Below are 21,002 nucleotides of genomic sequence, written 5' to 3' on the forward strand. Positions count from 1 at the left end.
TTCGGCCCGGTAGGTGACTCTATGAGTTACCACAACGGGCGCATGTTCTCTACCAGAGACAGAGACCCCGCGCCTTTCATCACCCGCTGCGCCATGTCCTATAGAGGGGGTTGGTGGTATAAGAACTGCCACCAGGCCAACCTTAATGGCCTCTACGACACCAGTGTCAATCACCAGGTAATCCCACCTGACTTCATACCTCATTTCACTATTTCAGAGTCTAAATCATCAAATTAATCTAAGTCAAGTAATCTAAGTCAGCTACTACAATCAGTTACATTTTTGGGGTGGTTTATTAACCTAATTATCTCTTTGTGTCTCAGGGTTTGATCTGGACTGCCTGGAAAGGCAAGGATTATTCCGTCCCTTTCACTGAGATGAAGCTCAGACCAACATCTTTCACCCCTCCAACTCAGGGGTAATGACAAAGTGGTGGACAGAAAATGAGAAGGGGAGAGAGGCACACTTTATGAACACACACACACACAACCCCTAGGTAACTGCCAAAATGAAGGAAACACAGATAGTGTCTTAATAGGGCGTTGGGGCACCACGAGTCAGAACAGCTTCAATGCATCTTGGCATTGATTCTACAAGTGTCTGGAACTCTTATGGAGGGAGGCGACACCATTCATCCTCGAGAAATTCCAGAATTTGGTGTTTTGTTGATGGTGGTGGAAAACGCTGTCTCAGGCACCACTTCAGAAACTCCCATAAGTGTTCAAGTGGGTTGAGATATGGCGACTGACACACACACACACACACACACACACACACACACACACACACACACACACACACACACACACACACACACACACACACACACACACACACACACACACACACACACACACACACACACACACACACACACACACACACACACACACACACACACACACACTTTTAAACTCCTATACTCCTTTGAGACCCCTCTTTCAAAGTCACTGAGATCTCTTCTTCTAGCCAGGGTAGCCAAAATAATGGGGCAACTGAGCATTTTTATACATGACCCTAAGCATGATGGGATGTTAATTGCTTAATTAACTCAGGAACCACACCTGTGTGGAAGAACTTGCTTTCAATATACCCTGTATCCCTTGTTTACTCAAGTGTTTCCTTCATTTGGCCAGTTTCCTGTACATAAGCACACAGGCAAACACACTCAATCCCACCCACAGAACATGCACCTATTAGCTTTTGTTGAAAAATCTCCAAATGCCTTTCTCTCTAGACTAAAGCGAGGACAGTTATCCATCCGTATGTTATATTGTACAGTTTCTAGATTATCTTTGCAATGTCCATTTTTTAATTTTTTTATTACTCTAAGTGTTGTGGCATCCCTCTCGTCAGCTGTAAAAAAAAATGTATGCATTGATGGTACAACCGTGGAAATGAGCGGGTGAATAATGGAGATTTATGTGTGTACTTGACTGGTAATTCTCAAGTTGTGTCCTTTGTTTGTCTTATTTGTGGTTGTATGTCCTGTATTTTCTGTTGCCCCCAATTCTCAAATTGTAGTTCCTACAATAATAAAAAAAATGATGGTGGAACACAGGCAGCGGAACTAAAATGATTTGATTGATTTTTTTTGCTTTCTGCTTTCGTGTATTATGTCTGCTTCCAGTGTTGTAAATGGGCTAATAGTTCAACATCAGTCTTTATTTACATTGCGGACACAAAATGCACCGGGTGTACCGTTATACGAGCAAGTACTGTATGTAAGTGAGGTTCTCATTAGGTGTTAGTAGGTGTTAGATTTGGAGACCTTGATGATAAACTGCACAGTGACAAAAGGTGTTACAATACAGTTCTTTGTTTTTTTAAATGTTGAATACCAAACCTCCTCACTCTACCAAACTCCCCAGTTAGTCCCAATTTATGTATTTTTTTTATTTCACCTTTATTTAACCAGGTAGGCCAGTTGAGAACAAGTTCTCATTTACAACTGCGACCTGGCCAAGATAGAGCAAAGCAGTGCAACGCAAACACAGAGTTGCACACGGGATAAACAAACGTACAGTCAATAACGCAATAGAGAAATCTATGTACAGTGTGTGAAAATGTAGTGAGCTAAGGCAATAAATAGGCCATAGTGGCGAAATAATGACAATTTAGCAATTAAACACTGGAGTGATAGAAGTGCAGAAGATGAATGTGCAAGTAGAGATACTGGGGTGCAAAGGAGCAAATAAAATGCCTTCCATAGTTATGCATTACCACTGGCCATTACTCACTGACAAAGACTACACCTACTGCACTTTTACTCAAATAAAAACAGTTGTACTACAACAAGACAATTAATGTCCACAATCAGATCTATTTGAACCTTCTATTATTACATATGCAGTGAGTGTACAAAACATTAGGAACACCTGCTCTTATCATGACATAGACCGACGGTGAAAGCTATGACCCCTTATTGATGTCGCTTGTTAAATCCACTTCAATCAGTGTAAGACGAAGGGGAGGAGACGGGTTAAAGAAGGATTTTTAAGCCTCGAGACAAATAAGACATGGATTGTGTATGTGTGCCATTCAGAGAGTGAATGGGCAAGACAAAAGATTGAAGTGTCTTTGAACAGGGTACGGTGCCAGGCACACCAGTTTTAGTGTGTCAAAAACTGCAACACCAGATTTTTTAACGCTCAAAGTTTCCCATGTGTATCAAGAATGGTCCACCACCAAAAAGGTCATTTAGCCAACTTGACACAACTATGGGAAGCATTGGAGTCAACATGGGCCCATGGAACACTTTCGACACGTTGTAGACTCCACGCCCCGACGAAATTGAGGCAGTTCTAAGGGCAAAAGGGAGGGTGCAACTCAATATTAGGAAAGTGTTCTTAATGTTTTCTACACTCGGTGAATATAATGGACTGTGTTCCATTTCATTACGTGGATTGAGTTTTAATATTTAATTCTATGGGATTGATACCTCTGCACGGAATGTTCATTCCATCATCCATTATGACATGGACCTTCCATTGTTCACTACATGCAAGGTTCCAAGAACACACATTTCCCTCAAACAGGTACACATTTCCTTCAGATACACCATGCCGAGAGGGAGAAAGGTATGATTTTGATGTTTTAGGATTATACCTAAAAAAAAAAAAAACTATTTAACCATTGATATTACAGATTATTATAACCATTATGGTTTATTTATGTACTGCTAATGTAAATAGCATAAGCTTGTTTTAACAATGTGTACATATTTCTCACAATACCCGGGAGAGAACAAGCATCACTGCTAAATGTACTGAGGCTTCCAGGTAATGACCTCTCTACTTAACACACACCCACTGACAGACAGACGGACAGACAAGAGTCCATCTTACCTGGTTACATGGTCAAATCTCCACAGTGATGCTGTAACAGCCCAGGTGGAGGTTCCTGTACCAACCCAGGTCCCTGATCAGCAAGTCCACATGAAGCCATTGGTGAACCCTGTGTTGAAGCCTGTGGTGAATTCTGTGGTGAATTCTGTGGTGAACCCTGTGCTGGCACTATTGCAAAAGGTATGTAAAAAAATTGGTAATTTAGAGTCTAATGTGTTACAAAGATAATGTATGTTAACAGAGTGACGTACAGTATCATATTAATTTGTATAGCAATTGACAATAAACATGTACAGTACCAGTCAAAAGTTTGCACACCTACTCATTCAAGGGTTTTTCTTTATTTTGTCTATTTTCTGCATTGTAGAATAATAGTGAAAACATCAAACTATGAAATAACACATATGGAATCATGTAGTAACCAAGAAAAGTGTTAAACAAATCAAAATATATCAATCAAAATCAAAATATATATTTTTTAATTCAAGTTAATGAACACCATTCCAACTAGGAAGAAACGAATGGGTTAGGGACTGAGTAAACAAATAAGGTTGTTAGCCTATGGTTGACCCTACAGAAACTTAGCTCTGGGGTTTTTAGATAAGACAGTGAGTGCATTCCTAAGTTTTCTGTTAATTAGAACTGTCAGTTCAGTGGTGATCGATAATGTTGAGGGGTCAAAAGTTATCTGGGAGTGTGTTAGTAAGTTAGAATGAACTTTTCACCTCACTTTGTCCCGGTCGAGAGGAGGGGATTCTGTTAAAGCAATGAAATGACTTCATGACCTTTATATAAACTGCTGCTCGTAATTAAGTAGGAGCGCGCTCCAAGAATAAATTATATTACCTATTATTGAAAGACTGGTCTGCGTCTATTTTATGCAAACAAGAAATCTTAGAAATTCTCATAAAATAGATTAAGGGCTTTCAATTGATGAACGCACATTGGCATAATTAAATTACAGTGACATAGTCCCACTAAGCGCAAACCAGATGGGATGGCGTATTCCTGCAGAATGCTGTGGTTGCCATATTGGTTTAAGTGTGCCTTGAATTCGAAATCAATCACAGACAGTGTCACCAGCAAAGCACCCCCACACCATAACACCTCCTCCTCCATGCTTCACGGTGGGAACCACACATGCAGAGATCATCCATTACCCTACTCTGCGTCTCACAAAGACACGGCAGTTAGAACCAAAAATCGCACATTTGGACTCATCAGACTAAAGGACAGATTTTCACAGTCTAATGTCCATGTGTTTCTTGACCCAAGCACATCTCTTGTTCTTACTGGTGTCCTTTAGTAGTGGTTTCTTTGCAGCAATTCGACCATGAAGGCCTGATTCATGCAGTCTCTCCTGAACAGTTGATGTTGAGATGTGTCTGTTACTTGAACTCTGTGAACCATTTATTTGGGCTGCAATCTGAGGTGCAGTTAACTCTTATGAACTTATCCCCTGCAGCAGAGGTAACTCTGGTTCTTCCTTTCCTGTGGTGTTCCTCATGAGAGCCAGTTTCATCATAGCACTTGATGGTTTTTGTGACTGCACTTAAAGAAACTTTTAAAGTTCTTGAAATTTTCCAGATTGACTGACCTTCATGTTTTAAAGCAATGATTGTCTGTCGTTTCTCTTTGCTTATTTGAGGTGCTCTTGCCATAGTATGAATGTGGTCTTTTAACAAATAGGGCTATCTTCTGTATCCCCTACCGTGTCACAACACAACTGATTGGCTTAAATGCATTAAAAAGGAAAGAAATTCCACAAATGAACTTTTAACAAGGCGCAATTGTTAATTGAAATGCATTCCAGGTGACTGGTTAAGCTGGTTAAGAGAATGCCAAGAGTGTGCAAAGCTGTCATCAAGGCAAAGGGTGGCTACTTTGAAGAATGTCAAATATAAAATACATTTGGATTTGTTTAACACTTTGTTGGTTACTACATGATTCCATATGTGTTATTTATTGGTTTTGATGTCTTCACTGTTATTAAAAAGTTTAGAAAATACTAAAAAAATATTAAATTAAATGGGATGAGTAGGTGTGTCCAAACTTTTGACTGGTACTGTACTTTCAAAATCCCTGTCAGTTCTTTCATTTACTTTCAGCAAGCCGTTGCCAACCCACTTGAGGCAGCTAGGCGGCATGGCTACAACATGGACAAATTAGAACAAGTAACCGGAATAACACCCTTCTGGCTCAATGTGGCAGAGAGATTCATCAACGATGTGTGCGATAATGTCTTTCAAGTTCTGCAGTATTACAAGTCTAAAGGGATCCCTGTAGATCTCTCTGATTTCACTTCATTTCAAGATGTTGGAGATAAGAGTGTCTTTAAGCAGTGGGAGGACGACACAACAGACGAGTTTACCTTGATTGTTGGCCGTCTGACTGGGCTCGTCCTCAATAACCTCATGGAGAATTTCATGAAGGAGTGCTGAGGGGACACCAGTAAGCACGGGTGTCTGACAGACCTGGGTTTCAACATGGACGTCTGCAATTTTCTTTGTGGATGGGCGGATTTCGCAGTCCACATGACTGTGGTAAACGGACGGGAGATCAGTCACACTCCGGGACCACTGCCCATGCCTGCCTGTTGGCCAAGGTGCCATTGTCGACCAATGCCGTTGCCCGAGAGTGCTCTCAAATCCACAAAGACTGGTTTAGAGGAGAGATCAGGAGTCAACTGAACAGCCAACACTGGATCATAATCATCTGGGCTCTTAGTCACCAATAACCACAGTCAGGTAGCCAGTAGCACACAGAGACGCCCCAAACTAAAGCAGGGATAGAAAGAGATCACAGGTTTAGTGACAGTTCTACGGTCGATTGCTGATCTTGGAAGGCATGGAGATCTACCCAACACCATCCACTGGACATCGATCATCATCTGACAAGACAAAAAAATGAGCATACTGCATTTCTGTTCTAGCAAAAAGCTCAAATTTGGCAATAAAGGCATTAAACAAAGAAAATGTTGGTTACTTTACAAATGATTCCCGTACCAATTATTGGCAGTATGGGTGTTGAGATTTGCAGTAGACCTAAATATTGCAAATTGTTGTTTCTTTTTTTGTCATGATGCATTTTTTAGTTTTATTTTCTTTATGAAGGTCAATATCACGGGAAAGCTCATGCTACTGCTCCATTATTAATTAGACTAGTAAAATGTTGGTATTTTTTTGTTGTTGATTGGAGCCTATACAATGTTGCCCTCAATGCCATTGCACAGTGGTCTAGTAGCAGACGTTCTTCAACTGAACAGCCTATGAACACCGTGGACTTTGTTTGCACATGGACAGCTCCCAGTGCTGAATTGCTCAACTCAGAATGTGGGTCTGCTTCAGACTGTCTGTTTCCCCAAACCAAATCTAATTGTAATTCTGCAGCAGGGGAAAGAACTGAACATAAAAGGGACATAAATCAGTGTCTTCTGCTTCACATTCCTTATCAAGCCACAATATGGCCCTCCATTCTCATTGCACGTGGTGCGGCATGCAGTGGTCATGTCGCTCAGTCATATAGTTTACCTGGAAAGGAGGAAAGAGTCGCTGGCCTTTTATCAATTAGATTGGCTCACCTCCTGCTTCCTCTCTCCTCCGTCCTCCTTTTAGAACAAAACCCTGCCCACTCTCCTACCTGGAGGGGAGCCCTCCCCTCATTGGTCGCCACACACCTCTGTCAAAGCTTGTTAAGAACAATCACGTCCACCTGAAAGAGGCGGAACTACACCCCTTTAAAAAAAATGCCTCTCCTGCAGTCATTTGTTCACTTTCACGTGGGTATAACCAATGAGATGTTATGTGGGTACCTGCGTCTATAAACCAATGAGGAGGAGAGGCAAGACTTGCAGCCTAATCGGCATCAGAAATAGGAATGAGTTATATTTTATCCCTTGGCAACGCAGACGCTCGTTGACACGCTCGAGCAGTGTGGGTGCAATAATTGAATAACATGGATTCCGAAACGTATTTTGCAACGCTTGCGCACTCGACGCGTTAATGGAGTTGGGACGTCCAAACCCGGACGGTGACATCAGAATTGGGACGCCCAAGGATCCCGTTCCTATCAACCAACCAGCCATTGAGAATCCATTTTGTTCTGTTTTGACAAGATGGGATACAGTTTCAGATTGGACTTTTTGCAGCAAGTTAGAATTTACGCAGCAGGTTAGCATAAGTAATGTAGCAGGTTAGGAGGATTAAGGCTAGGGAAAGGCTTAGCTAAAATGAAACAAATCTACTTTTGAAGTTAATTTGACAAAAGCTGTAACCTAGCCATGCCAATACTGTATTTTGATTCGTCTGAGGCTGTGTTAAAATTGAAAGTGAAAGTTAACCACACGAAACGCTGACACATCCAACCGAGACAGTTTACCGTGACAGCGTTTAACAAAGTAAAAGGGGTTGAAAAGTGAAGTGCAGTAGACGCTCTCCTTTCACCTGAGGGTTCTCGAGTTGTGGATTCGTTCGCCCAGCTTGATTGAAGATGCTCCATAATTCTCGACCTCCCCAACCTCAAAGCGCTGGTTTTTCCTTTGAGAACACTCGCAGGTGAGTTCCTTAGTGGGCCATAGGGTAATTTGAGTAACATTTACTGCAACTCATGTTTTATTATTTATTGGGACAGTTTTTGAGGTGTATGCCATGGGTTCGAGTCAAGACCATAACATTGGTCGAGACCCAATTCGCGCACAATTAAAGGGCAACTCCACTTGTCAACCCAATTTTCATTATCTCAGCACAATACCAATGTCAACCAGATGCTTTTGGGAAGAACAATACTAGGACTGGCTGATTGTAATGGTATTAAACATATGGCAACCACGTGTGACTCCGGTCCATTTTCTTTCCATTCCACCAAATACAATGCCCACCCTCCTATAGTCCAAAGGAGGCTGGTGGGAGGAGCTAACATATGTGAAAAGGGCACATTTTCTATGTTTTGTAGAAAAAAATACGAAGTTCTACCAGATGACATCAAGTAAAAACATTTTCAAACACTGAGATTCACGGATGTGGAAACCAAGAAAATACCTTCCCTTGTCGCAGGTTTTGAAAATCACTTTACTTTTAATCCTACCCTGTGATGAAACAATTTTAGAACCTTTATCTTTTTAACCACAGATCATAGAAACACACTGTTTCACTACACCCGCAATGACATCTGCTAACTATGTGTGTAACCAATAACCATTTTTTTGTAGACAGGTTTGGTGCTGGAGGAGATTGAGGTTGAAAAATGGCAGAATTGTCCTTTAATTTGATTAATTTTATTCAATTTGTCTGCTTTTGTAAAATTGTGAACCTGCAGAAAAATAATTAACACTATCGTAGTTTAAAACAGGATAATTACTGTAGGCCTACATTGTTACCATGTAAATAGTTTTAGCAGAGGAAGATTTCCTGACTAATTTCTGGTTTTAGTAGGCTTAGGTTTATAGCCTGACTTTTAAAAAATATATATATTTTTTGGGGGGGGCCGATAAATATATATTTTTTAAAGTAATGAAAAATAACCAGGCTATCTGGATAAGAGCGTCTGCTAAATGACTTGAATGTAAATGTAAATGTGTATATATACATGGGGTACCGAGTCTGTGCGAAGCTAACAGGTTAGTTGAGGTAATTGAGCCAGTATGTAGGGGTAAAGTGACTATGCATAGATAAAACAGCAAGTAGCAGCAGCGTAAAAAAAGGAGGAGGGGGGGACCTAGACTGGACCTAGACTTGGCACTAAGGTACCGCTTGCCGTGCGGTAGCAGAGAAGTCTGAGTAGGGTGGCCGGAGTCTTTGACAATTTTTAGGGCCTTCCTTTGACACCGCCTTGTGTATATAGGTCCTGGGTGGCAGGAAGCTTGGCCCCAGTGATCGGCCGGGCTCTGCTTAGGCCAACATGAAGCCAGCTTCTCTAAATATACCCAACATTGCATAATAACAAGTTCTCACTTTGCAGGAATGTTGTGTTGGAGGGGAATTTGTCGCAGCTTGGTTACAGTTCTCCTAAGGCAAGGAAGACTGGAACCACCATCGCTGGCATAGTATTCAAGGTGAGAATCAGTCATTACACTTTTTCCGTTTACTATGATGTAGTGGTCTCAAGATTGAACTCCGCACAAAGTATGATTATAGTTTGCGTTTCCTCCCTCCACAGGATGGGGTGATTCTTGGAGCTGACACAAGAGCCACTGATGACATGGTGGTAGCTGACAAGAATTGCATGAAGATCCACTACATTGCACCCAACATCTAGTAAGTACCACAAAGAATAGACCTTGTACAGTATAAGTATTGCTTGTGTAACCCATATGTAGTTGAGCATCAGCCCCTGTACAATGACATGCACAGACTGGGGATTTTGTTGAAGTCTATTTGAACCACCATGTTTCACCCACTAATCTCAATTTTTATTGTAGCTGTTGTGGCGCAGGTGTGGCTGCAGATGCGGAAGTCACCACTCAGATGATGTCATCCAATGTGGAGCTGCACTCACTCAGCACAGGACGTCCTCCCCTTGTTGTCACGGTTACCCGACAACTGAAACAGATGCTCTTCAGGTGAGAGAGCATGAATGAGTCTGTGACTATGGGAAAATAAGACCTCTACAGTGGCCATTCTCATAACATGGTTTGAATGCTGACAATCTAGTTACTTTCCAGGCCATAATAGACAACAATACCACAATAGTGCCTTCAATATCAAATCCCTCACTTGATTACAATTTTATCACACATTGATGATGCTATTACATTGTAGCTCTCTACACCTTAATTGTGGCTTCTGCAATGCTTCCATTCCAGGTACCAGGGACATATTGGCTCCTCTCTGATTGTTGGCGGTGTGGATGTGACTGGTGCTCACCTCTACAGTGTCTACCCACACGGCTCCTATGACAAACTACCATTCCTTACTATGGGTATTGATCTCCATATGTTTATCTAGTCAATGCTTGACTTTGTCAGCGATTGAGACTTTTTTTTTTTTTTTTTTTGCACCATGTCCTTGTGTTTCAGTCTAGCATAATCAGATGGATGCCTGTATTGTTTGTCTTTGATAATCATCTGCCATCAACTAATTCAGCTGGGCTGTGGGAAGAGCTTCTAATGGTAAGTTGCATTGAATATTGAAACATTAGAAAAAGGTAACAGCACTGCCGTTGTATTTGCAGGTTCAGGAGCAGGTGCAGCTATTTCTATCTTTGAAGACAGATACAGACCAAACCTGGAAGTGAGATGCAGTTAATTTTTATTGAACTGTTAATTTCATACAATGTCTTGCTCACCTGTCTTACCTGCCTTATCTGTCTCTTGCTCAGCTAGAAGAGGCTAAAAAACTGGTGCGGGATGCCATTGCTGCTGGGATTTTCTGTGACTTAGGCTCTGGCAGTAATGTGGACCTGTGTGTCATCACTCAGGCAGGGGTTCAGTACCTTAGGGGCTATGACCAACCATCCCAGAAGGGGAAAAAGTGAGCCATCCAAGTTTCTACTGGGCTACAACCAACACAATTGTGTGATTATTACTTGAATATTCATAATGGGAATTACAATATATTTTTCCTTTCTCTTTGCCCATTTCCAGAGAAGGACAGTACACGTACAAGCCTGGCACCACTGCAGTTTTAACAAAGACTGTCACACCCCTGCCTCTGGACATTGTTGATGAATCAATTCAGCTTATGGACACTGAGTAAAATCTATGCTGCTACAGGTTTTTATCAAACCAACATGAATTCCAATACTCATTAATAAAAATGTCTACTTTGATTCTAAATCCTGACTGGTACTTACTACCAAAATACAATTAATGCATTTAGATGTTTTTATTAAACCTATTAGCACAGGGATGTTTTTATTAAACCTATTAGCACAGGGCTGCCCAATCTTCTTCCTGGAGATCTACAGTCCTGTGGGTTCAGTCCAACCCTAATTTAATTAGCTGCTCAACAAGACCTTAACTAGTTGAATCAGATATGCTAAATTAGGGTTGGACTGAACCTACAGGACAGTAGATCTCCAGGAAGAGGGTTGGGCAGCCCTGTTTCTACCAGAACATGCATGCAATAGTACAGCAGTCACTATGATAACCCCACACCTGAATCTGTTGATTTTGTCTGTATAATTGTTTTTACTATTACAAAGCTACTTTGTTATATTACTTGAGTATGACATACTACTGCTAGATATGCTGTTACTAGTGTAACAAATATTTTTATAACCAACCGATGCTTCACATTTATACATCCGGTGAAATATCTGGCTCATTGTTGTATCTGTGACTGTACGTTAATGCCATGTTAAATCACATGCTCGAGCTGACTGACTTGTCAAATAAACATGCAGCTCATCTTTCTTTAACACCACCCATTGGAGTAACGGTAAACAAGGCGTTTTCATGCGCTCATCGACACATCTCATTGGCTCTGCGAGGAGACGGATACCAAGGAGCGTCGTTTGAATTTTCGGTCACATTGGTTCAGGGAGAGGTTTAGTCTTTGGTGCATTGTTGACAAAAAGCTCTTCGCATAAGACTTGTATCGGCTGGTAAGTGTGGAATTTCGAAAGTTGTTAGCTCTATGGTTTGCTTAGTTAGCGATGGCATGCTAGCTAATTTAGTAGATGCAAATCTCTATGAAAAACTAACTTAGCTTTCTTACCTCCCTAAAATGAACGTGCCAGTTACCGGTTTTTAATTATTGATTTAAAATTATATGGGTTCAACCCGATGCGAACTAGATAACTAGTTAATGTAAGTACCTTGTGGCGAGTTGGCTAACTATCTGCTTGTTACTTTTGAGTGAATGAGGGTTTGCATTGTTTCCAGTTTGGCCCTGGTTGAGTTCAGAGGCATGTTCAGGACGCTGCAACGTTACAGAACGTTCAGATACTTAACGATAAGTGATAATGCCCAAAGGTTATATTGATGAATGCACTCATACTTCCACGAGATATAGTCAAGTCGCGGATCGTTCCTTCTATCGGTTTGGTTTTCAGAGACGCGAGCCAGTCGTTGAGTCTTTTTGTTCTGTATCTTAGTTCGTTCAAGATGTTCCGTACCGGCTGGCAACGTTCGTATCCCTTGCATGCTAGCTAGCCTACAACTACGACTAATTTAGTCATGTCAAACATTGCAGCCAGAATAACAGCAAATTAGCTGCGTTTGTCTAAGCTGTTTTCTAGTAGTAGGTCCATAAGAATGAGCTAATGATGCGCGATTTCGCATCTCTTGTCATGACACTATACTGTGGAGCTAGCCAACAACACAGCTACGACAATCATTTCAAACTGGAAATACAGCCATCTAGCTGCCTTTTCGTTTGAACTGTTTTCTGTAGTTTTCTTTGTCTATACCCTAAATAGTTATAACAGCTGATACATGATTTCGACTGGCTAAGAAAAGCTGACTGTCTCGTCCTAACATTTTCATTAGTGACAACTGAAGATCGAATTCCAATATTGAAACAGTTTTGCAAATGTCGGAGGCACTGACAGCAAGGTTTATAAAACCTCTGCTGTTAAATCAAATGCTAGTCTAACGGAAATGGGAGAAGATGTCTAGATGCTTTTTATAGTGGAGATCAAGTTTATAAATTGCCTGGCTGGGCTGATGAGAGAGTTGCTTGTGCAGTGAGATGGAACCGATTAAATAGGCATTTAAATGTCAGCTTTAGCTGGTGGTAACTTGTGGAACAGACACTGGTTGGAATGAGGTTTTAACCAATCAGCATCCAGGATTAGTCCCATCTGTTGTATACTGTTTTATGTATAACAGATTGCATATCTTCAGAACGTTCAGATGTAGTGAAGAACGTGGCACCTATCAGAACACCCCCCTGAATGTGACCCCACGATGTCATGCCTGAGCCTAACAGAGTTACCAGACCATGGTAGATAATAAGTGGGACCCTTGAGACAATCCTACCCTGAACCCGACCTAACCCCTCACTGAGGGGTTTGAGTAATCTGGCCCGGGGTACACTGGGTTATGGCCGTCACGTCACCGGCAAAGAACAAATTCTTATTTACAATGATGGCCTAGGAACAGTGGGTTAACTGCCTTGTTCAGGGGCAAAACAATAGATTTTTGCCTTGTCAGCTCGGAGATTCAATCTAGCAACCTTTCAGTTACTGGCTCGCTCAACCACAAGGCTACCTGCCGCCCCCTTTGTACTGACAAGCGCTATATAAAATGTATTATTACACATGCATAATTATGTCACTTTGGTTTTGAACCGAATTCGCTGTCGGACAGAGGGGCACCTGGCTCACTCCTGGTAGGCAGCCCTGTTCCAAATCGAATGCGATACACTTTCATCCGGTGTAAAACACGCCTACCAGCAAGCCCGGTCGAACTTAATTGAACCCCTTCACTCATTCATTCCATGGAGGGCTGAGTGTCTGTGGGTTTTCACTCAACCCTTGTACTTGATTAATCAATTAAGTTAATTAGTTAGGAACTACCCTCACCTGGTTGTCTAGGTTTAAATTGGACACAATTTTGAAATGGAATAACAAAAACGAGTAGATACTCAGGACCTCTGTGGAATGAGTTTGACACCTCTGTCATAAGGGGAGTTTCTTTCAGTATGCATTTTGAGTCCAACCCTTTCTATTCTTCTTTTCCAATATACACCATATGGCTAACAGGGTTGTGTGTGTGTGTGTGTGTGTGTGTGTGTGTGTGTGTGTGTGTGTGTGTGTGTGTGTGTGTGTGTGTGTGTGTGTGTGTGTGTGTGTGTGTGTGTGTGTGTGTGCAAGATTAACGACGAAGACCATTTAAACCTATATGGTTAATACTGGAGCCAGTCACAACACTTTTACTTTTCTCTATCTCCTCTTCACTATCAGGCAACAGTCTGGCTTTATTGATGCTGTTTTGTGAACTAGTATTGGAGGATGCCTCGTTACGATCCTGACAGTACTTCTGCAAGCCGGCGCAAGGGTGCAGTACCCAAGCGTCGGCCTCCAGCCTCCACCGCGACTGCTTCAACATCAAAGGCAAAGGCACCACGGCTGAGCAGACCATCGGGTGAGGAGAATAGGGGGAATATGGGTTGGACTCATGGCTTCTCAATGCTTAAACTGAAGCAAACTGTTTTTGTTTAGCTATGTACAGTGCATTCGGAAAGTATTCAGACCTTGACCTTTTCCACATTTTGTTACGTTACAGCCTTATTCTAAAATGTATTTTAATTTTTTAAATCCATGATCAATCAACACACAATACCCCATAATGACAAAGCAAAAACAGCTTTTTAGAAATGTTATCAAATGTATTAAATAAAAATAACTGAAATAATACATTTACACAAGTATTCCCCCTTTACTCTACTTTGTTGAATCACCTTTGGCAGCGATTACAGCCTTGGGTCTTCTTGGGTATGACGCTACAAGCTTGGCACACCAGTATTTGGGGAGTTTCTCCCATTCTTCTCTGCAGATCCTTCTCAAGCTCTTTCAGGTTGGATGGGGAGCGTCGCTGCGCAGCTATGTTCAGGTCTCTCCAGAGATGTTCAAGTCCGGGCTCTGGCTGACCCACTCAAGGACATTCAGAGCCTTGTCCCGAAGCCACTCCTGCGTTGTCCCGTTGGAAGTTGAACCTTTGCCCCCAGTCTGAGGTCCTGAGTGCTCTGGAGCAGGTTTTCATCAATGATCTTTCTGTACTGTGCTCAGTTCATCTTTCCTCGATACAGACTAGTCTCCCAGTCCCTGCCGCTGAAAAACATCCCCACAGCATGATGCTACCACCACCATGCTTCACCCTAGGGATGGTGCCGGGTTTCCTCCAGACGTGACACTTGGCATTCAGGTCAAAGAGTTCAATCTTGGTTTCAGCAGACCAGAGAATCTTGTTTCTCATGGTGTGAGAGTCCTTTAGGTGCCTTTAGGCACACTCCAAGTGTGCTGTCATGTGCCTTTTACTGAGGAGTGGCTTCCATCTGGCCACTCTACCATAAAGGCGTGATTGGTGGAGTGCTGCAAACATTGTTGTCCTTCTGGAAGGTTCTCTCATCTCCACAGAGGAACTCTGGAGCTCGTGTCATAGTGACCATCGGGTTCTTGGTCACCTCCCTGACCAAGGCCCTTCTCCCCCGATTGCTCAGTTTGGCCAGACAGCCAGCGTTAGGAAGAGTCTTGGTGGTTCCAAACTTCTTCCTTTTAAGAATGTTGGACCTTCAATTGCTGCAGAAATGTTTTGGTACCCTTCCTCAGATCCGTGCCTCGACACAATCCTGTCTCGGAGCTCTACACACAATTCCTTCGAGCTCATGGCTTGGTTTTTGCTCTGACATGCACCGTCAACCGTGGGGCCTTAATATAGACAGGTGTGTACCTTTCCAAATCATGTCCAATCAATTGAATATATCACAATTTACCACAGGTGGATTCCAATCAAGTTGTAGAAACATCTCAAGGATGATCAAAGGAAACAGGATGCACCTGAGCTCAATTTCGAGTCTCATAGCAAAGGGTCTGAATACTTATGTAAATAAGGTATTTCTGCTTTTTATTTTTAATAGATTTGCAGGTATTAAAAAACAAGTTTTGCTTTGACATTATGGTTATTGTGTGTAGATTGGGGATTTAAAAAAAAGGCTGTAACCTAACAGAATGTGGGAACAGGGAAGGGGTCTGAATACTTTATGAATGCACTGTATGTGACCACTAGTTGAAAGTGTTGCAATGAAGAAATATGATAAGGTTCTGTTCTCATTGTTTAAAGATGATCTGGGTCCCTCTAGCTTCTGCCGTTCCACCTCCCCCCCCGCAAAAAAAGACAAGGTTTCGCCCTGGCACCCTGGCTCTGATGGAAATTCGCAAGTACCAGAAGAGCACTAACTTGCTTTTGCGCAAGGGACCGTTTGCACGCCTGGTACGATACCCCTGGTTCTGTCCTTTCTTGTCTGGTAGAGGTTGGTTAGCACATGGCTCCTGCAAACCGATTTTACAACCACCATTTTGTCTATAGTCTCCTTACATTCTTAGATGCATGCTGCCACTGTCTGACAATACATTACTTGTTGATAATACATAGTTAGCCCTGTGAATTTTATCCTTTTTGGGTTGCAAAATCAACAATTCCCTCATATTATCCGAGAGCTTGCATATTTGACCAATCACCATACTATTACCGCATACAACAGTCAAATCATCGCAATATTATCTCACACAACTGACCAATCACTGCACTACAATAAGGGGGTTTGCAATTTCAACCAATTAAGCCACATGTCACCAAACATTCCCTTGTCAGTGCATTTTCTTGGCAAGTTGGACAAAATCATTGCAAAATGACAGAATTGCCACAGCAGCAAATTGCAAGGTTGTTTACTCAGGTTGTCTACGCAGGTTCGGGAGGTGTGCCATACTTATACCAGGGACTTCATGAGATGGCAGGTGAACGCTCTTCTGGCCTTACAGGAGGTATGTTGCTTTCCACTCCTGTGCTTATTTGAATAACTGTTATATCAATACTCAACCAGGGGTCTCCATCATTTTCTAGCATGTGAGCTACTTTATTCAAATGAAACAAGCTACACATTTTTCTCTAGCTTTCGAACAAGCACATTCTTCTCTCCCCTGCCACTCTTCCCCAGCTCCTGAGTGTACAAGAGAAAATAGTGTGCGGTGTTTTCTGTCAATATACCGCAAAAAAAACAGTTTATAGTGCGGGCACTATAAAATCAGAAGAATTGTCTGTTTTAATTTGACTGTTTTAAGATGTATTTTTAAAATGATGTTCTGAGTCAATGTTTACATCACATCAGGAGACAATGTTTTGTTGTTGGTATCTGGATTTGTGTGTAATTCCCCTTTAATTGCACATCTGGCCCTTTTAAATGCAACTCTAGTGTGCCGGTCTAGTGATGTTTCTGTACTGCTGCTGCCTATTTCATGGCAAAGTTTGTAAATAACAAATAAATTATATAATTTCTCATCATATAATTCTGCCAGGTAAGCCTACTTTGCAGTTAACATTCAATTGAGAAGGTTTTGGGGAAAGTATTTCTGTCAACCTGCAAGACGGTTATCACCTCAACTGGCAGTGGCTACACATGGACTGATAGACAAGGGGCAATATTGCTGGAAATGAATTGGCATATATTGTGTTAAGTTTAGCTTTTTAAGCAAATAGTGGCTAACCAGGGGTGGGATAATGTCAATGTTGCATTGGTTAAATAATATCTGGGAGTTTGCGGTGTCTGATACTTGTGAGATTTGTTTTTGACAGTTTGTGGTGGAACACGTGAAAATTGCAGCTACTGGTAGCTCGCGATCGACATGTTGGAGACCCCTGCTCTAAACCCTTCGTACAGTTTAAAATGATTATAACAACATCATAGTACACATTATTATTATTTATTTTTTACATACCGACAATAAAAAAAATCCCCTCTGCTTTTTTTGTATCCCTATTAATGGTGTTGTCAATATATTTGCTGGTCATTGTTTGACACCATTATTTATCTTCCAGGCTGCAGAGGCTTTCCTTGTTTTACTGTTTTCCGACGCCTACCTGTGTACAATCCACGCCAAGCGTGTAACGCTGTTCCCCCGTGACATTCAGCTTGCCCGGCGAATTCGAGGAGTGGATGACCTCTGAGAATGAGCAGTTTGGCTTGGGATGGGGTCTGTTGTAGCCTCTCTTCTTCTTGTCACTCAAGCTCAGCCAAGGTGACCATGGACCATGGGGTGTTGAGGACCTAACAATGCTATGTTTTGATGCAAAGCATTAGTGGACCTAATTTTCCCCAAACACACATGCATTATGTTCATGCCAGTTATAACCTCAGTATATTCTATAACAAAATGCTAACTCAGGCAAAGACTATTGACCAATGTTTTGCATTTAGAAACACTTATTTGTTTGTACATTGTGAAGGGAAAACACTGTTGGGTATACTGCTTTAGTTCATCTGTGTTTTGGACCTCAAGGTACCTAAGCCAAGTTATAATCTGTAAAATATTCGATTTTCTGTAAATAATTTAGATAAATTGTTTTCATGTTTGATGTAAATAAATGTTTTTATTCGGTACAAAAACAATTCGAAATGGCTCACATTTGTATACCCCTGTTTCATATGTGCAGGGATAAAATCATAGAATTACATGTAGTGGATTATATGATGTCTATGAACAACCTGCTAATGACACATTTCTGTAATGAAGGGTGGTGAAAATTAGGATTTTTACATGGCAAACAGGAAGCAAAAGATAAGTTATCTTTCGTGTTGGAATGTCACACATAGTCTGTTTTGTATAATTATTATAGAAGTCTGGTTGAATGACGTTTTTACTTGAAAAGTTCAAATGGAAAAAGTGACTGATCCAGAGTATTTATGAACTATGTCTGTAATGATTGGGATTATGTCAGGAACCAGACAATGGAATTCTTTCAGGTGTGTCTGTGTCCTCCCCGTGAGATGACCTTAATGACTGAGACCTTAACGCTGTTTCTCCAATCCTAATGATTCACTTCACAATAATTGGGCACTTTAGAGTCCATCAGTTAAGTAAGACCTGTTTCCAAGTCAGAAGAATGTAGATGTCAGAGTTGCATTACACTTGTGCGTCAAGGGCCCGATTAACCAATCAGGGACAGAGGACACGATGCTGTCAGCTGATAACTCTTTTCATTTATGGGGTATTTAAAGGGTCAGGGGAATGTCAAGGCAGAAACACTGAAAACTCTACAAGGTAAGCCAATGGATATATCAATGCTTCTGTGGTTGGTATTAGGTGTGGACGTTGATATTCAGTTTATTTCTGTGTACTAATATGTACAGCAGGTTCATATGATTCAGTGCTTACATAGTAAACAGTTCTAACTAAATATCTGTAGAAATCTGTGCTGCTGTCCTATGTTATCTAACCCACTTAGTGCTATTTTAGAGTAAAATTGTATTTTTGTGTTAGAAGGAGGAATGCTGTGTTATGACGTGAATCTTTGTTGCACCACACTTAATTTAAAATAAATCTTGAATAAGGCCCTAAGAATCAGGGCTTGCAAATATCTGGATAGGTTTGCAACTTATGATACATTGACTCTTTTCATATTTTGTATTTTATTTCACAACTACTTTATCTTCCCAACAACCTATAGATGAGATTATCTTCATTCCTTCTCTGTGCCTCTCAACCGATGCTCACTCTTTTCTCACTGGCTCTGCTGGTTCCCATCCCAGGGGCACACGGGCACCCCTACTTCCCCCTTGCCATCCTGCCCACATTGGAGAACCCTGAGTGGGAGGCTGACTTACTCCAGCTCCAGGCCTCCCTCGATGTCCCAGGGGCTGTAGCTGCAGCGGGTCTCCGCTCTTGGGGGCAGCTGCTGGAGCTGGGACCAGAGGATCCACGCCTGGGCCTGCTCAGCGAGCTGGTAGAAGAGAACGGCTGGGGACAGAAGGGCTTGATGAGGGGCCAGAGGGGGGATCTGGAGAGGAGGCCGCTGGGTCCCTTCCCCGGTCACCCTATCGACACTCTGCACTACCAAGAGGGGGGAGAAGAGGGAGGAGAGGGGGGAGGAAAGAGGAACGAAGCTCTCACATCCATCGCCGGCGGGCTTCAGGCTTTCAACAGAGAGAAGGGAGGCTTCGGGTTCCGCTTCGGAAGGAAGTAAAAAAGGAGTTGGGAAAAAGAGGCACTTGGACTTCTTGAGTGTGGGGAACTTGGAAAAGGGTAAGGTAGAGGGCTGGAGGATGAAGATGATGAAGGGAGGGATGAGTTGACAGTAGAGATGTACTGATTGACACTTATGTCAGAGCAATCAATCATCACATTATGATGAGTTATGTATCATCAAAGAAAGAGACTGACAAACTGATAAACAGAAAGTTTACCAAGTGGTCAGAAAATGTCTGTCAATGTATCATAATTGTTACATAATAAAATGATTGAGGGTATGTGAATGTTTGTTTATGTTGTCCATGATTTAAGTTATCCATTTCACCTAAGGTGAAAAATCACGGTATTTTGATGGCCTTTATATTTTTTTACATTTAAATGTCAAATTGCAATACAATAACAAATGAACATAGGACATCATTACAAGTATAAAATAACATTAAAGCAAATAAACAAATAAAAATGACTACACATGAAATGTCAGTGACAACAGTTTCAAAAGTTTAAGTACGTCAAATAAAAATGTGAGTTGTAAGAATACATGTATTTATTTTTTGTCCTTTACTTAGTCTATGGATTTGATTAAATATTTGATTTCAAGTAAAAATCTGTTATTATATTTTCAAAGTCTCTTTTTCTTCAGTATGACGCAACAGCATACATCCGCGGAAACCTCCTCTACACTCTATTTTACCTGACAACAACTAGGTTCATTTCAGCCCTAGAAAATCATTGGCTAGTAGTGATGGCCATTCTGGCTCTTTTCAGTGAGTCGGCTCAGCTCACCAAACGGCTCTTTAAAAAATATATGTTTTGTATTTTTTCAAGTCAGACAGTTTGCGATAGTTTGACTATGATTGGTGTTAAAACAATTCTAATTAAAGTATTAAATGAAATCTTACTCTACCTTCACCAAAATGTATTTAAAATGCATTGGTTTGTTATGAAAAATAATGTTATTTAACATTTGCATTTAAAGTATAACTTGTTAATGTATATAAATCTAACCATTCTAAACGAATACAATCTGAA

At 41.4% G+C, this 21,002-nt stretch overlaps 4 protein-coding genes across 7 annotated transcripts in view; all 4 read left to right on the forward strand.

Annotated features, from left to right (window-relative positions):
• LOC124011992 (tenascin-X-like) overlaps positions 1 to 774 on the forward strand; it is a 38,221-nt gene extending 37,447 nt beyond the window's left edge. For all 3 annotated transcript variants that reach the window (XM_046325314.1, XM_046325313.1, XM_046325315.1), the window contains 2 exons: positions 14 to 177; positions 324 to 774. In XM_046325314.1, coding sequence (XP_046181270.1) covers positions 14 to 177; positions 324 to 422 — 263 coding nt within the window. In that variant the 3' untranslated portion in view covers positions 423 to 774. The remainder of the gene's footprint in view (positions 1 to 13; positions 178 to 323) is intronic.
• A 6,372-nt stretch (positions 775 to 7,146) lies between these two features.
• Positions 7,147 to 11,707, forward strand: LOC124012006 (proteasome subunit beta type-7-like). Its single transcript, XM_046325342.1, has 8 exons — positions 7,147 to 7,900; positions 9,303 to 9,396; positions 9,501 to 9,598; positions 9,763 to 9,903; positions 10,147 to 10,262; positions 10,515 to 10,573; positions 10,662 to 10,813; positions 10,927 to 11,707. The coding sequence occupies exons 1-8, from the start codon at positions 7,836 to 7,838 to the stop codon at positions 11,036 to 11,038; spliced, it is 837 nt and encodes a 278-aa protein (XP_046181298.1). The 5' UTR covers positions 7,147 to 7,835; the 3' UTR covers positions 11,039 to 11,707.
• Positions 11,708 to 11,785: 78 nt separating this feature from the next.
• On the forward strand, positions 11,786 to 18,406 carry LOC124012011 (histone H3-like centromeric protein A). 2 transcript variants are annotated; one of them, XM_046325348.1, is made up of 5 exons: positions 11,786 to 11,888; positions 14,193 to 14,373; positions 16,088 to 16,218; positions 16,695 to 16,769; positions 17,821 to 18,406. In XM_046325348.1, exons 2-5 carry the CDS (start codon positions 14,241 to 14,243, stop codon positions 17,947 to 17,949), a joined length of 468 nt encoding a protein of 155 aa, XP_046181304.1. In that variant the 5' UTR covers positions 11,786 to 11,888; positions 14,193 to 14,240; the 3' UTR covers positions 17,950 to 18,406. The 2 variants fall into 2 exon arrangements, with proteins under 2 accessions (XP_046181304.1, XP_046181305.1); XM_046325349.1 differs by having other exon boundaries at positions 11,789 to 11,888; positions 14,232 to 14,373.
• A 960-nt stretch (positions 18,407 to 19,366) lies between these two features.
• Positions 19,367 to 20,156, forward strand: LOC124012010 (pyroglutamylated RFamide peptide). The gene has a single exon (XM_046325347.1). The coding sequence runs from the start codon at positions 19,450 to 19,452 to the stop codon at positions 19,963 to 19,965; it is 516 nt and encodes a 171-aa protein (XP_046181303.1). The 5' UTR covers positions 19,367 to 19,449; the 3' UTR covers positions 19,966 to 20,156.
• Positions 20,157 to 21,002: the final 846 nt, after the last annotated feature.

Source organism: Oncorhynchus gorbuscha, linkage group LG24 (genome assembly GCF_021184085.1).
Source record: "Oncorhynchus gorbuscha isolate QuinsamMale2020 ecotype Even-year linkage group LG24, OgorEven_v1.0, whole genome shotgun sequence".
NCBI lineage: Eukaryota > Metazoa > Chordata > Actinopteri > Salmoniformes > Salmonidae > Oncorhynchus > Oncorhynchus gorbuscha.